Source organism: Mesoplodon densirostris, chromosome 3, assembly GCF_025265405.1.
Source record: "Mesoplodon densirostris isolate mMesDen1 chromosome 3, mMesDen1 primary haplotype, whole genome shotgun sequence".
In the NCBI taxonomy this organism is placed as follows: domain Eukaryota; kingdom Metazoa; phylum Chordata; class Mammalia; order Artiodactyla; family Ziphiidae; genus Mesoplodon; species Mesoplodon densirostris.
Window position 1 is genome coordinate 66,519,132 of NC_082663.1, and position 14,522 is coordinate 66,533,653.

Here is a 14,522-nt window from a genome sequence, read left to right on the forward strand (position 1 = left end):
AAAAATCTCCAAAATAAATTCATGAATTTCATATCTCTAATAGAAAGTTAGAAATGCATGTTAGTTTTGAAAGTATATTTCTGTTGTTTATGTTATGATGCTATTGACAACATAATCACAGGCAGTGCAACATACGCATCAAAAATAGTAAATTAAGGCCTTTCCATTTTCATCTTTCCACATTCACCAGAAATTAGAGTTTAATAAAAATGAATACATCAGTGGGAGGAAAGGGGCTTAAGATGAAGTTCCATGAAAATACATACTTTGAAATATAAATAAGGTCAGACCTGTTTTGTTTCTTTATCTCTTTTCCATATTAGCTTCTTCATTTATTTCTTTATGAATTTCATAATGTCTATATAATGCAGTAAATTACTGTAAAAGATTTTTAAGTAGAATTATTTCACAATGCTTTATAGTTTCCTTGATTGTCTCCCTTTATTCATGTTTCGCATCGAATGACTGAAATAACATATTCCCTACAAGAAATCTCAGGATCAAAAGAAATAGGGAAAATAGCTAATAGTTATTAGCAGTACTTAGAAGCCACCCAGAAGCCATCCTAGGCCGAAGGACAAGTTGATAAGACACACATCTCACAGGTAAAGTGGTGAATGTACTTCTTCAAATCAACACAGATTGCACAAAAACAAAACAAAATAAACAACTTACCTTACACTATAAGGAATATAAGGTGATTTACACGTTTATGTATGGCAAAAGAAATTAAATTGGATCCTACAGGAAATGAAAACAAGGGTAGAAATAATATGGCAGATAAGAATAAGGCAGTGGTCCCTAGGTATCCACAGGGGAGTGGTTCCAGGATCCCCACAGACAGCAAAATCCACAGATGCTCAAGTCCCTCACATAAAATGGCACAGTACAGTTAGCTCTCTGTATCCGCAGATGTGGAACCTGCAGATACGGAGAGCCGACTGTATGTCCCTATCTGTTGAGCTGAACAACAGCCTATTCAGTACTGACTGACAAATGTTAATATATACCTACGATAGTTTTTATCATCTTAATGAATTTTAAATATAACTTTATTTGTTCCTAGCCTATTAAGAACTCTAGTTTACATAGACTGTTTAGGAGAATTATGGCCCAATGTGAAACTATTCATTTGAACATTTACTAATTATGTCTCTATATGCCAAAAATTAAATATATATCAAAAGTTATGTGTACTTACTCTCCATATTCTTACCTATTTCTTTCCATATTCTTACATATCTATAAATTTTGACTGGTCTAGCAATATAATGCTATCTCTACATGTACTTTACTATTTTATATTTCAGACTTCTTGAGGAAAGATCACTTTTGCTAGATGATAAGCCCATAAGCATAGGGACTGTATCTGTTTTGTTCACCACTACATTCCCTAGAGCCATGCCTCCCAAGATAGAAAGCCTCTGCTACCTGCTTTGATTCACTTATGTCTTTACAAGTTGCTGTTTTATCTAAATTTGTTTTAAAATACAAAGTGAATAAAAGTAGTATTAAATTACCTTCCTGCAACTACATATTCAGTTATACTAAAATAAGAAATGATAAACACTTATTAGGTAATATTTTATTTAATCATTCATTTATGTAAACACCAAACATAATTTGAACATCTCATGTCAGGCACCCTGCCAGGTAAAGAGCATGAAAAAGATAAATAAGACAAAGTCTATTCCTTGAAGAAGCTCACAAATTATTAGAGAAAACATTCTATTACAAAAATCTAATATATAGGGATATTCAGGATATACACAGAGGATGTTACAGGATAATGGCAAAGAACGCACCTAACTCTGCAGTAGTTTCTACACAAGTATTGGTATTTTCCTAAATAATATGTAATTTTCTGTAAAATAAAATCTTCAGAACATACGAAAACATTCTTCTCATATTATTTTATTTACATAATATATGTGTGTTTATATCATTTTTTTAAAAGCATACCATCACTATAAACCTGTAACATAATCCTTTCCACATGTTACAAACACTGTCTTAGGCAAGAATACAAAAACCAGCCACATGTTATCAACAATTATGACTCAAGCCTATCACTCTACCTGAACATCTGAATGATGTGAAACATTTCCAGCTTCCCAACTAACAGACTACTTCATTATGTTAACATTTGTTTAACATCTATTACTTGACAGACTCTGGGGAAGAACAGGTCTGATCTTCCCTGCTCTCAAGAGCTCATTGTAATAATGTTATTTCATTACTGTCACACTGCTAAAGCAATAATATATTTTGACTCTATCTTTGCTTTAGGACAATTAAGGAATCTTCTCTTCATACCAGAGAACTAAAATTATAATCACTGTATATGTTTTTCATTAAAAGTTTAGTAGTATATGTTGATATTTTTGCTAAATATTTTGGAAATAAATAAAATCAGAAATAAATTATTAAATAAAACAACTCATGTTAAGATGTAACAGGAAAAAAATCCAGTAAACATTAACTAGCTCCACATAAAAGCATTGCCTGTGATTTCAGAGTAAAATAAAAACAACAGTAATAGGGACAAAAGGAAAGCTAGTCCAATAAACTTTACAAGCTAGCAGGTATTATTTCTAATCACTTGAAATGATGGTTTATATTTTAATGATAATATTGTAATATATAATAATAATTTTATAATTTAGATGAACCTGGTTTTCACTCAGGATAAAAATAATAGGGCCAAGCTAGGTATCCCCCAGCCATATGGCAAAATAATTATCTTATAGTAAAATCTCTCTCTTCTCTTATAAGATAAATTCTTAATTACTAAATTTTCCTCCGTCATTCCTGATCTTATTCTCTACTCCCCTCTAGAAAATCAACAGGTAGACATTCTTCATAGAGTCTGTCATAGCATAGAAGAAGCAAACACAGATTTGTTTGGAGACCATCCCTAGATTTTCTGCCATCAGTTCTTAAGGATGAACCATAACAATGGTTCATTAGAACCATTCATTCATTCATTGGAACTGACTGTGCATATTCTTTTTCTAAAGTTAATTATTGTAACTGTTTTAAAATCTTGTTATTTTAAAATAAAAAAATACAGAAAGCCTTACAAAATAAACTTGTGGCATTATGAAATTTTATAAAGCAAACATATCGTTATTGTAAAGTAACCACCACTGTGGTCAGGAAAAAAGAACTTTGCCAGCCATCTCAGAAGCCACGGCCATGAGCCCCATCCCAATCATAACCTCTTCCTATCTCTCATAAGGAACCATTATCCTGACATGTAATCATTTCCTTGTGATTTTTTATAGCTTTGTCATCCAAAAGTACATCCCTACATACTATTAATTGCTGATTTATAAAGGTATAATTATTTTATATTTGGTACTCCATATGGATGCTAAATAGTTAATATATTTTAAAATATAAATGCAAAGGTCAAAATAATCTTAAATGTTTTCTCTCTTTTTCTTTTTCTCACAATAAATATGAACAGGGTGATTTTTTGAGGAAAAAGATATTAATTAACACTGCATCTAAAATTATTTGGCAAATAAAATAATATGGTGACAAAAATCCATATTCTAAAAAGGCAATGATTAGAAAACAAACCAAAAAAAATTAAAAACCAAAAGCCAAAAATGTTTCTGGGATAGTTATTACCAAAAAGTTATTAGAAATTATAGAATGGCTCAAAATTACATCTATTCAGTTTATATATCTCTCTTTTAGTATGTGCATTTACCAAAAAAGTCTTTCATGAGCAGTGGTAAATATGCTTATGAATATAACATGGTTACATGAAAACATATGACCACCTAAAATTTAAATTTTATTTTACTAAGATTTTTATTTTCTAATTTTAGAAGAAAGATTAGAACTCACTGTAAGGTGTAATTTAATCTGCTTTAAAGTAACTTTTCTATATATAAAGTTAACTACAGATATTTGGAAAATACAGAACTATATAGATAAAAATAAAAATCATGCATAGTCCCAGTATCAAAAGATAATCACTTTTAACACTTTAGCCTATTTTTTAATTAAAAGGATTATTCATAATTTACCTCATTATGCTTCCTCTATCTCTTTTTTTAAAAAATGGTTCTGAAGAACCTAGGGGCAGGACAGCAATAAAGACGCAGACGAAGAGAATAGACTTGAGGACACGAGGAGGGGGAAGGGTAAACTGGGACAAAGTGAGAGAGTGGAATGGACATATATACACTACCAAATGTAAAACAGATAGCTAGTGGGAAGCAGCTGCACAGCACAGGGAGATCAGCTCGGTGCTTTGTGACCACCTAGAGGCGGGATAGGGAGGATGGGAGGGAGACGTAAGAGGGAGGAGATATGGGGATATATGTATATGTATAGCTGATTCACTCTGTTATAAAGCAGAAACTAACAAACCACTGTAAAGCAATTATACTCCAATAAAGATATTTAAATATATATATATGTATAACTGAATCACTTTGCTCTATAGCAGAAATTAACACATTGTACATCAACTATACTTCAATAAAATAAATTTTAAAAAATAAAAGAAAAAAGTAGTTTATCTTTCATTATCCATTCAATCTCATAGATAAGTGAAGACTAGAAAATAATGAGAGTACTTTTTAAACATATCAGAATTTATACATGCAAGTATTTTTTTACTCTGAAGATGCAGCTAATAAAGAAAATATTTTTCAGAATGCTTCCTTGAGAACTACCTTGAAATTCAGTAGGTATACATACTAATCACTATCTTAGAAATGGTTCCCAATGGACTCTAATATAGCAATATTACATGACAGAATTTTACCAAACTCTTATTGTTTGTTCCTGTTTCCTATTTTCTTCCCTGAGTCTTTCAAACTTCTATATTTACACATTAAACATGAATTATGTTGATCATTTTCAGAAATTATCTGCTATTAAGAATTCAGGAAATCCTACCCATGAAAATTACCATAAAAGTTTGCTACAGAAAACAAATGCATTTCTAAAAATCCAATTGCAATATAAGATTCTGTAAGTCAAACTCTATCTTTTCAGCAACCTCCATTTGAAAAAATTTAGAGATGTATCACCATTAAAAATAAATTGACTTAAAGGTATAATAAAAATGCCACCTAAGAAATCAAATCTCTTAAAACTAATGTTTAAGATAAAATTATGAAATATCTGATAAAGCATGTGCTAATTCATAACAAATTGTAAAATCCAAATACTGACTTTTTTCTAAACTACATTTTCTAGGACCAAATTACATGGCAAGGGGTTATTCTTCCTATAAAATCTAATTTCACTCCTACCTCTGGTCAATGCTCATTTTCAAAAACCTTGAAATATTTAAGTGGGTTTCTAAAGTGAGTACTCTCTGAAATACCGAAAGCACCTTGTGGATGCAAAATGATTACAATTACGATGATGATGATGGCTATGACAACAATGATGATTTATCTATGCTTCTAAGAAGGAGATACTAAATTAGTTCAGTGTTTCCTATAAGATCTCCATGGTGAACAGAAGGCTGCATCTTTCTATACAATGGAATTTTGAAAAAGTACTTATATAATTAATTTCTTAAGATGTAGATCCATAAACATTGTACACCCTTAACAGCAGAACACTGATACTATCTAATGCCATCTAGTTGTCAAAATTAGTGGTTATTTTAAAAACCTTTCCCATTGCTGGCAGGCCAAACCTAGGCACGTCTTTCTTGATGTAAGAGACGGATGAGATGAGTATCTCACTCTAGCCAAAATCCTTACACTCTTCGTGGTTGGGTCTCTGCTTTACTTTACAGCCATTACCCAAAGGTGAAAAAGGAGAAGGAGATTGTTCAAATAAATGCCATGTCCTGGGCCCTGCCTTATCTGCCTTTTCTGTACTTTTTCTTTATATGCAGCAGCATCTCTTTCACTCACCTTGTCCCCAAGAGCTAGTGTTTAGCACATAGCAAGCTTTATGAGTACAATCAATATCAGATGAAGTAATCACAAGCAGTCTCACTTTAATCAGTTTAGTATACGTTTAAAGTATTACACAGTATTACAAGATGCCCAAGATTTTCACTTCTCTTAAATCTGCATACTATTCCTTGTGCTGTGTTTGGGGTTATAATTCTTCTGGCTAGTTCCACTCTTCAGATTAAGGCTGAGGTATTTCCTTTGGAAGAACAAGTTCTTTTTCCCCTTTGAGCCCTGGTTCTGGTTTTAAAGGCTGTTTACACAGAATGATGCCTCCCTTCTACCAACCAAACATGTATCCTTCTGGTAAAGTTTTAGGTACTTAAAATCGATATTTCCTCAGGCTCCAGGCCCAATTCCACTTCCTCCACACCAAGGAAACTGGTTTTCCTCCATCCCAAACTCAATCTGCATGTCTTTTATGGTCAGTTCTCCAAACACAGTGTTTTCCCAGCCCCTTCAAAACACAGTCTCCTCATTCTTAAATGTTATTTTTCCCTAAAGAAAACCTACTCCCCCCCCCAACTTTTTGGGTTTTTTTTACAATTTTACTTCCTGATGCCATCAACTCTCTAAAATCACATTTACACTTCTTCTAAAAAAACACTCAGTATACATCACCTAGTCAAGGATAGGCCACTGCTCTTCCTTAAGAATTAAAAAAAATTTTCACATTTTCATTTTTGCCCAGACTCTTTTGCTCTCTTATCTTATATTTCCTTTAATTTACAATAAATTTATTTATGGAACTGAATTCAGTGAAGGGGATATTTAGCCTTATGATGTGTAACTTAAAGTTGCAAAAGAGAATAATGTAATATTTCTATATATTTTTAAAATGCTATATGTAGAAGAGGAACTTTTCACTTACAGAATTCTTATGATGAATTTTGTGGAATAATTACTACTAAATTTTTATAAATCTGCAACTTCACAAATCAGGCACACTTAAAGATAAGAAACACCTTTAACATCCTGGAGTTAGGACTACTCTCTTATCCTAAGTTTCTTCAACAAGACTCACAAGCCCATTTCACTTTTAAAGTGATGAGCCTACTTCCCAAGACAAAAAATAATTTCTTAAGTACCAAAGGAAAAAAATGGATGGTCCAATGCATTTTTCAAGAACAGTGGTTAAGAAGAAAACTGACAATATAACTTAGCAAAATTATATAGTAACTTACATAATCATGGAAGGCTTTTGCTTCACTTGAATGTTCACATGTTTCCCGTCTTTCTGGAGCTGCACAGTAGAGATCCCAAAATACACTAAAAAAGTAATTATGGTAACATTAAGAAAATCATATAATGTCAAATGAGAGATCACAATTCCAAAAATTAGAAGACAAATGTTCTTTACACAAAATGTGTTTTCTTCTTCAAGACAAATATTTATTTGAAAGATTTAAATACAGACAAGGCTCGTCATGTAATAATAGGGTATAACCCAGCCATTGTTCAGAAATGCTAAGATTTTTCCAAAATGAAAATTTAATTTAAAAAAATTTAGACTGTCATTCTTAACTGTCTATTTACATGACTTAAACACATGATTGAAATAATTATAATACTTTTCACAACTTCCCCATGAAGAATGAAAAGGTTTTAAAAATACCAATTTAATCATTAAGGAATTAAAGTAACTTTATTTATAAAAGTGGAATTAATTTTTTCAAGATAATTTTGTTGTCCAATCCCCAGACCGATACCCTACCCTGACCGTTAAGTCACACCTGTCAAATAAATATATTTTCTTAAAATATCCTCTGGTTTTCCCTTGTAATTACAAAGACAGGTTAGTAATTTTGAAAATTAAAAAATTCACACTAACTTTCTTTTTTTCTTCCTACTCAAGAACAATGGGAAAAAGCAAGACAGAACTGGTTGAGAAAAAATAATTATACTGCTTACAAAACATATGGCCCCAGTCATCCTCCCATTTATAAAATTAACAACAAACATGAGCAAGGGATTAAAAATCAGCAAAGAAAATGGCTGAAAGTACTGGCAATAAACAAAGGTAATTTTACTGATCAACAAGTATTTTTTATTATACATTTCCCACTCTATAGAATTGGAAAGTAGGTTAAGCTGAGTGGTTAACAGCACAAGTTTTGGAACAGGACATATTTGAGACAAAAGCTGTTCCTGCCGTTTACTAGCTCTTTTTTTTTAATCTTTATTGGAGTATAATTGCTTCACAATGTTGTGCTAGTTTCTGCTGTACAACAAAGTGAATCAGCTATATGTATAAATATATCCCCATAATCCCCTCCCTCCTGAGACTCCCTCCCACTACTAGCTCAATTTGTTTAAACAGATAGGAATTTCCTCCTCTATACAATGGGGTTGCTGAGAAAATTAAATTATACAAAATAAACACAGGGTCTTATAGTAAGCATATTATTAATAATATCATCAACACTATAATTAGCTTGCACAAAAGCTTAAAATGCATACATATTGTTAAGGCAGGTCATTGGGCTGAGGGCACAGTTAACAATGGTACAATAAAACTTGGTAAATCAAACTGGTCTCTTTGTTTTGACCCTTGAAGTCTCATTTAACCTGGGTCTCTCTCTTCAGTTAGGATAAAACATTCTGTATGCCTTATAACACAATTAATTCAGTAAAATAAGATTACCCTTAGAGGTGAAAAATATGAAAGATTAAGTACTGGCATTTATTTCCTTTGAAATTTCTACAATAAGCAAGAAATACAAAGCAAACAATAAAGACCAAATTAATTTAAATAAACTTCAATTCCTTCAGGAGAGTGAAAGCAGTTAAAAGTTGTACCTGACCTCCCTCTATCCCTTTTGGGATAAAAAGTATAAGAATTATACACAGACAAGGATACAGCTTAAAGTTTCCCACCTGGATCAGGCGTGTTATAAATTACAGTATATTGCAATTATTCTCATTTTCATGTTCTTAAGGAACTTCAAAGCTCTTAAAACCAAAATTTTATAATGGTTGTCTTTAAATTGTATTTAGTTTAATCACAGAATATTATATGCAATATTATGACAATGTTTCTCTTTATGGATTTAATAGGAAGTCAAAAATTTGCAAGAGCCAGATTAAGGATAATAAACCAAATTACTAAAGCAGATAACTTTATATATGGTATTTCTAACAATCCTACATTACCTATACATTTTTTCCTTGAATAAAGGTAAAGAAATATATCCTTTTAAACTCATTTATCCAAGGGAGAAATACACAGTTCTAAAATAATAGAGACATCAATACTCTCTACTCTCAATAATGGACAGAACAAGCAGACAGAACACAAGCAAGGAAATAAAGGGCTTAAATGGCACAATAAACCAACTACATCTAATAGACATACACCGAACACTCTAACCAACAAAAAGCATACACGTTCTTCTAAAGTTCACATGGGACGTTTTCCAGGATAGATCACATGTTAGGGCACAAATTAAGTCTCAACAGACTTAAAAAGATAGATATTACACAAAGTATGTTCTCTGACCACAATGGGATAAAGTTAGAAATCAATAACAGAAGGAAAACAGAAAAATTCACAAATTTGTGGAAATTAAACAACACATTCCTAATGGGTCAAAGAAGAAATCAGAAGAAGCTAGCAGAAGGAAATAATAAAGATTAAAGCAGAGATAAATGAAATAAAGAAAAAAAAGAAAATTATTAAACCAAAAGTTGGTTCTTTGAAAAGATCAACGAACTTGACAAACCATTAGCTAATAGACTAAGAAAAAAGAAAGAAGACTCTAATTATTATAAGAAAAAAGAAAGAAGACTCTAATTATTAAAGATTCCACAAAAAACTGTTAGAACTAATAAATGAATTCAGTAAAGTTGCAGGATAAAAAAATCAATATACAAAAGTCTGTTGTAATTTGTGATGTTTGTTTTTGTGAATCTATACTAACAATGAACTATTAGATATAGAAATTAAGAAACAATCCCACTTACAAATACATCCAAAAGAAAAAAATACCTGGGAATATATTTAGCCATGGAGGTGAAAGAGCGATACATTGAAAACTATAAGACACTGATGAAAGAAATTGAAGAAGAAATTAAAAAAATAGAAAGATATTCCATGCCATGGATTGGAAGAATATTGTTAAAACGTCCACACTACCCAAAGCAATCTACAGATTCAATTCAATCCCTATCAAAATTCCAATGGCATTTTTCACAGGAAAAATAACCTTAAAATTTGTATGGAACCACAAAAGACCCTGAATAGCTAGAGCAATCTTGAGAAAGAATAATAAAGCTAGAGACTTCCCAATTCCAAACTATACTGTAAAGTTATAGTAATCAACAAATACAGACTTCCTCTCTCTACAACTTGACATGCTGGAGGCCCAGGAGCTTTTCAATTTCTCTAATCCAAAGCCTGAAACCAAAACACTATCCTTGAAATGTGGTAGATTGATATTCATGAATAATGCTTTAGATTTACAGTCTCTTTATTCCTAAGCAGAAACTAGTGAAAAATCTCTATTTTACAAATGAAGAAGATAGAGACTAAATACAGAGAAGCAAAACTTGCACAGTATTGAAATCTTTGTTCTTGTATCATTTATTATTATTAAAAATTTCCCCACCTAAGTTAAAAAAAACACAGGATTTCCAAGTTGAGGATCTCATCCAAATACTTTTTCCTTCTATCCTGAGGATGTGATTCAAAGTGACTAGCTAGCTTTCAATTTCTCTAGGGAACATAGAAAGCAAAATGGTTGTCAGAGAAGTCTACGAGGGTGGGTAAACATGCCAGATGTGTCCCAGAAGATGGGATGCTAACGTAATTACATAACCTTCATGCCACTGGCAAGATCTAGAATTCTATGAAAATAAAAATTAAAAGAAGCAAAAAATCCCCTGGGGAAGACATTTTTTTCTGAGGAGTAAGTCATGTTATTATAAGTTCAAGTCTTAAAATAACTAAGGAAGTTATTTCTTGTTGACTGTCCCCAAAATACATTATCAATTAATGTTAGTTACTCTTAACCTATATTGAAGAAAACTATCCATTCGTAACACTACGGAGCGTAGTGAAATGTACATGTACCTGCTCATCACCTTAGAACTTCCACATACATGTACTTGTATCATTCCTTAGCACTGCTTAATACTTTTTAAAATGTAAGCATTAAATTTTGCTCCACTATCATAAAATTCTCACATAATCCTGGATTAGTAACAAATTCATATTTTAAAGTACCATCAAAATAGCTTACATTTAATAAGTATGTGTGAAATTCAAGCATCATATACTAAACATTTTCCATCATTTAATCCTCCTATTATTTTCCCATTTTATAGATAAGGGAACTGAGACTTCAAAAGGTTAAATAATTTACCTAAGTGGCACACAAGTGGCCACACAAGTGCCACAGAAATGGCAGAGCTGGGCTTGAACATTTTATCTTACATTGTTTTGCCTCTAATGTGAGTGTGGTATTAAAAATTCTTATTTCAAAGATGCCTTATATGCCTGATTATGGGCAGGTTTATACAGCTCTGGCAGTGTGAGCACCATCAGCTGTTACAAGAGTATGGTAGATAGATACCTGTCCTGGATAAGACAGCAAACACTTTGTTATCCTACCTTCTACCCCTGTACTCCAACTCACTTCCTGAGTAACCTATGGCAACCACCTCCTCACCCTACACAAGCTGCCAGTGATCCATGGATGCCTCAAGACAGACTGGACTCAGAAAAGACAACCTTTCTGAGTCATTTATATCTACTGTCTGGAATTAGCCACTCATGATGCTCAAAAGGGGGCTGTAATTAGTGTCTTATTAATAGTGGGCCACTAAATTCTGCTCCCTATTTAAGAAATAATATCTGTTACTGAGATGAGTACTGGTTACAATTCAGAAAACTTTAATTCTGAGTTTGATCTTGAGCAAATACTTTTGTTCCTTAGTTTTTTTATGTAAAGAGAAAATATCTGTTATGTATTTTACAGACTTTTGTGCAGATACAAAGATGATTTACACTAAAGTACTTTTAAAATAAGTATGAAGGTATTAAAAGTATTCTAGAAAAGTCTCATAGAGTTATTATGGCCAGAAAGAAAGTTTTCTTATTAAGTAAAATTTGCCTCAATTTCCTTTCTAATCCTTTGCATTTAATGGAAGATTCCATCAGTTTTTTTTTTACAATGTCTTCTCCCCACCAAATCTTCCTCTGTATTCCACATTCCTTTCCTACTCTCCCAGACACATTTCCCTTCTCCCCGATAGCCTGACCACCTGTGTTCTTTGCTTTCTCTCTTGCTAATACTATTTATTCCCTCATCACTGTGATTATACTCTTCTTCTATCCTAGTTGTTGCCTACATTGTCTTATATTGATGTTTAGTTTAACTTAATTCAAGTAAATAATTAGCTACGCAATGCCTATTACAGGCAAGAACTAATGAGTAAGAACTAGTCTACCAATTACAAATATTATACCATTCTAGTAAGCCTGCTGACTAATTCCAATGCTATTATTTTCACATAAGTATTTGGTTATTCTTAGCTATACCTGATGGCATCGTTAGATTCTAAAATCATTAGAGTGCTAGCTTGCTGCAAGATTTGACTTTCCACTGCCAAGTGACAGAAACTGGATTCTCATGATAATCTTAGTTATTAGTTTATTTTCTCTGCAATGTTATACATATTTAATTACAGGATATAAATACATGAGCCCAAAGTTACTTCAAAAGGTGTTTTACATATAATATTAAATAAAACTGAGTCACAGTTTCTGCCATTAAAACTTTAAATAGGAAGTTTCAAAAAGTGTGTATTTTTGAATTACACAAATCTAAAAGGACATTAGTTTCAGAGGAAAGAAGTTTCTTGGCATTTTTATTTCTGAAATTCATGGAAGAGAGTTGAGAACTTTTATTAAAGCATACTAAGAGGAAATACGCTTTCAAGAGGGATTTGATCAAGGTAAATGCAATGAACACAGGAGGGAGGCCTAAGAAATATGACAGCACTGGGGCATGGTGCAAAGTGGGAAAGAAGAAAAGAAATGATCATGGAAATCATATCAAAAACAAGAAAAACGGTTCCAGAAAGTAAAATCACACACTTTCCTCTATCCCATACTAAAAGGAGAAATTCCCCTCCTCCTCTCTCTCCAAGGCCTTTGCCCCTCATCTCTCCTGTAGTTTATTCTGCATTTTTGTGCATGTTTATTGCTCTTTCATGCATCTTCAACCTCTCTTACTCTTTTCACCTCAATCTATATACATGCTCAAATCTATTCAATTTTAAAAATAAAAATGTTAGGTCCTGTTCCATTGTTAATCCTGAAACTACTACACACATCACCACACACTTCAACTACTCTCCATAAACTTGGAGCTGGAGAAATGAAATATAACAGCCTTCTAAATTTCACTTTCACTACTCCACTGAAACTGTTCTCCCCAAGACCACCAAAGTTCACTTTACTTCCCGATTCAGGAAAATACTTGTTGCTTTTTGTTTGTTTGTTTGTTTGTTTTACTTTTACCTGCTGCATATTTAATCTCTCCTTTGAATGCCTTTCCTGGTTCCCATACATTATTCTTTCCTGACTACCCTCCTTCCTCTCTAAGTATTTTCTTTTGAGGCTCCTCTTTATCCACCTACACTTAAAGGTTGACTTTCCCCAGAGTCCCAACCCCAGGCCCTGCTCTTACTTGTTACACTGGCAGTTTCACCCATGAACACTCTTCACTACAGTATAGTCTATGCTGATAATTCCCAAACCATTATGGGCCTGTCTCAGACCTACAGATCCAGATCTCTGACTGTATAGGGCATCTCTCTCTGAATGTGACACAAGCATCTCAAAATTTAATCTGTCAGAGCTAAATCATGGTCTTTTTTCCAAAGCCTATTGCTCTCTCTATACTCCCTCACTCAATCAATGGCATCGGTGTTCATCCTACCATCCAAATCTAAAACTTGGCAACTTCTTCATTCACCTCCAATCTATTCCACTCAGTGTTCACTGTCTGGGGTCCATCACCTAATAACCTTTCAACTGGACAATAACAACTGCCCTGTAAACTAGACTCTGCCTCTGCTCTCAATCCTTTTCAATCCATGTCTATGGTAATGCCAAGTATCTAAAAGCACAAAGCTAATCATGTCATATACCTTGTTTAAAATCTTTGAGTTCTAGTCCAAAGTCCTTGATGTACTCCAGGACTTCATAGTCTGACCCCTGCCTTTGTTTCTAGCCTTATATTCTATCACCTCATAGTACTGCATCTACAATTCAACTGATCCAAGAGACCTGCCTTTCCTTGAATGCATGAGGATCACTTTTAAGATTTCATGCTAACCATTCCTTGCCCTAAATACCCTTTTCTCACTCAACTTTCAAATCAGCTCAGATTCACTTTCCCTGTGTAGCCTTTCCTACCTCTCCCAAGCTGATGTAAGTATTCCTCCTGTACTGCTATTATAACCAGTACATACCTCAGTTATAATACTATTAATTGTTTATCTCTCCTACTACTTATTTCCTTGAAGGCAGCATAATTTTGCACAGTAAATATTTGGTGAAAAGGCTTAAAC

At 32.8% G+C, this 14,522-nt stretch overlaps 1 protein-coding gene across 3 annotated transcripts in view; it reads right to left on the reverse strand.

Moving 5' to 3' along the window:
* SSBP2 (single stranded DNA binding protein 2) overlaps positions 1-14,522 on the reverse strand; it is a 309,703-nt gene that overhangs the window by 193,097 nt on the left and 102,084 nt on the right. For all 3 annotated transcript variants that reach the window (XM_060091793.1, XM_060091794.1, XM_060091792.1), the window contains exon 4: positions 7,127-7,211. In XM_060091793.1, coding sequence (XP_059947776.1) covers positions 7,127-7,211 — 85 coding nt within the window. The remainder of the gene's footprint in view (positions 1-7,126; positions 7,212-14,522) is intronic.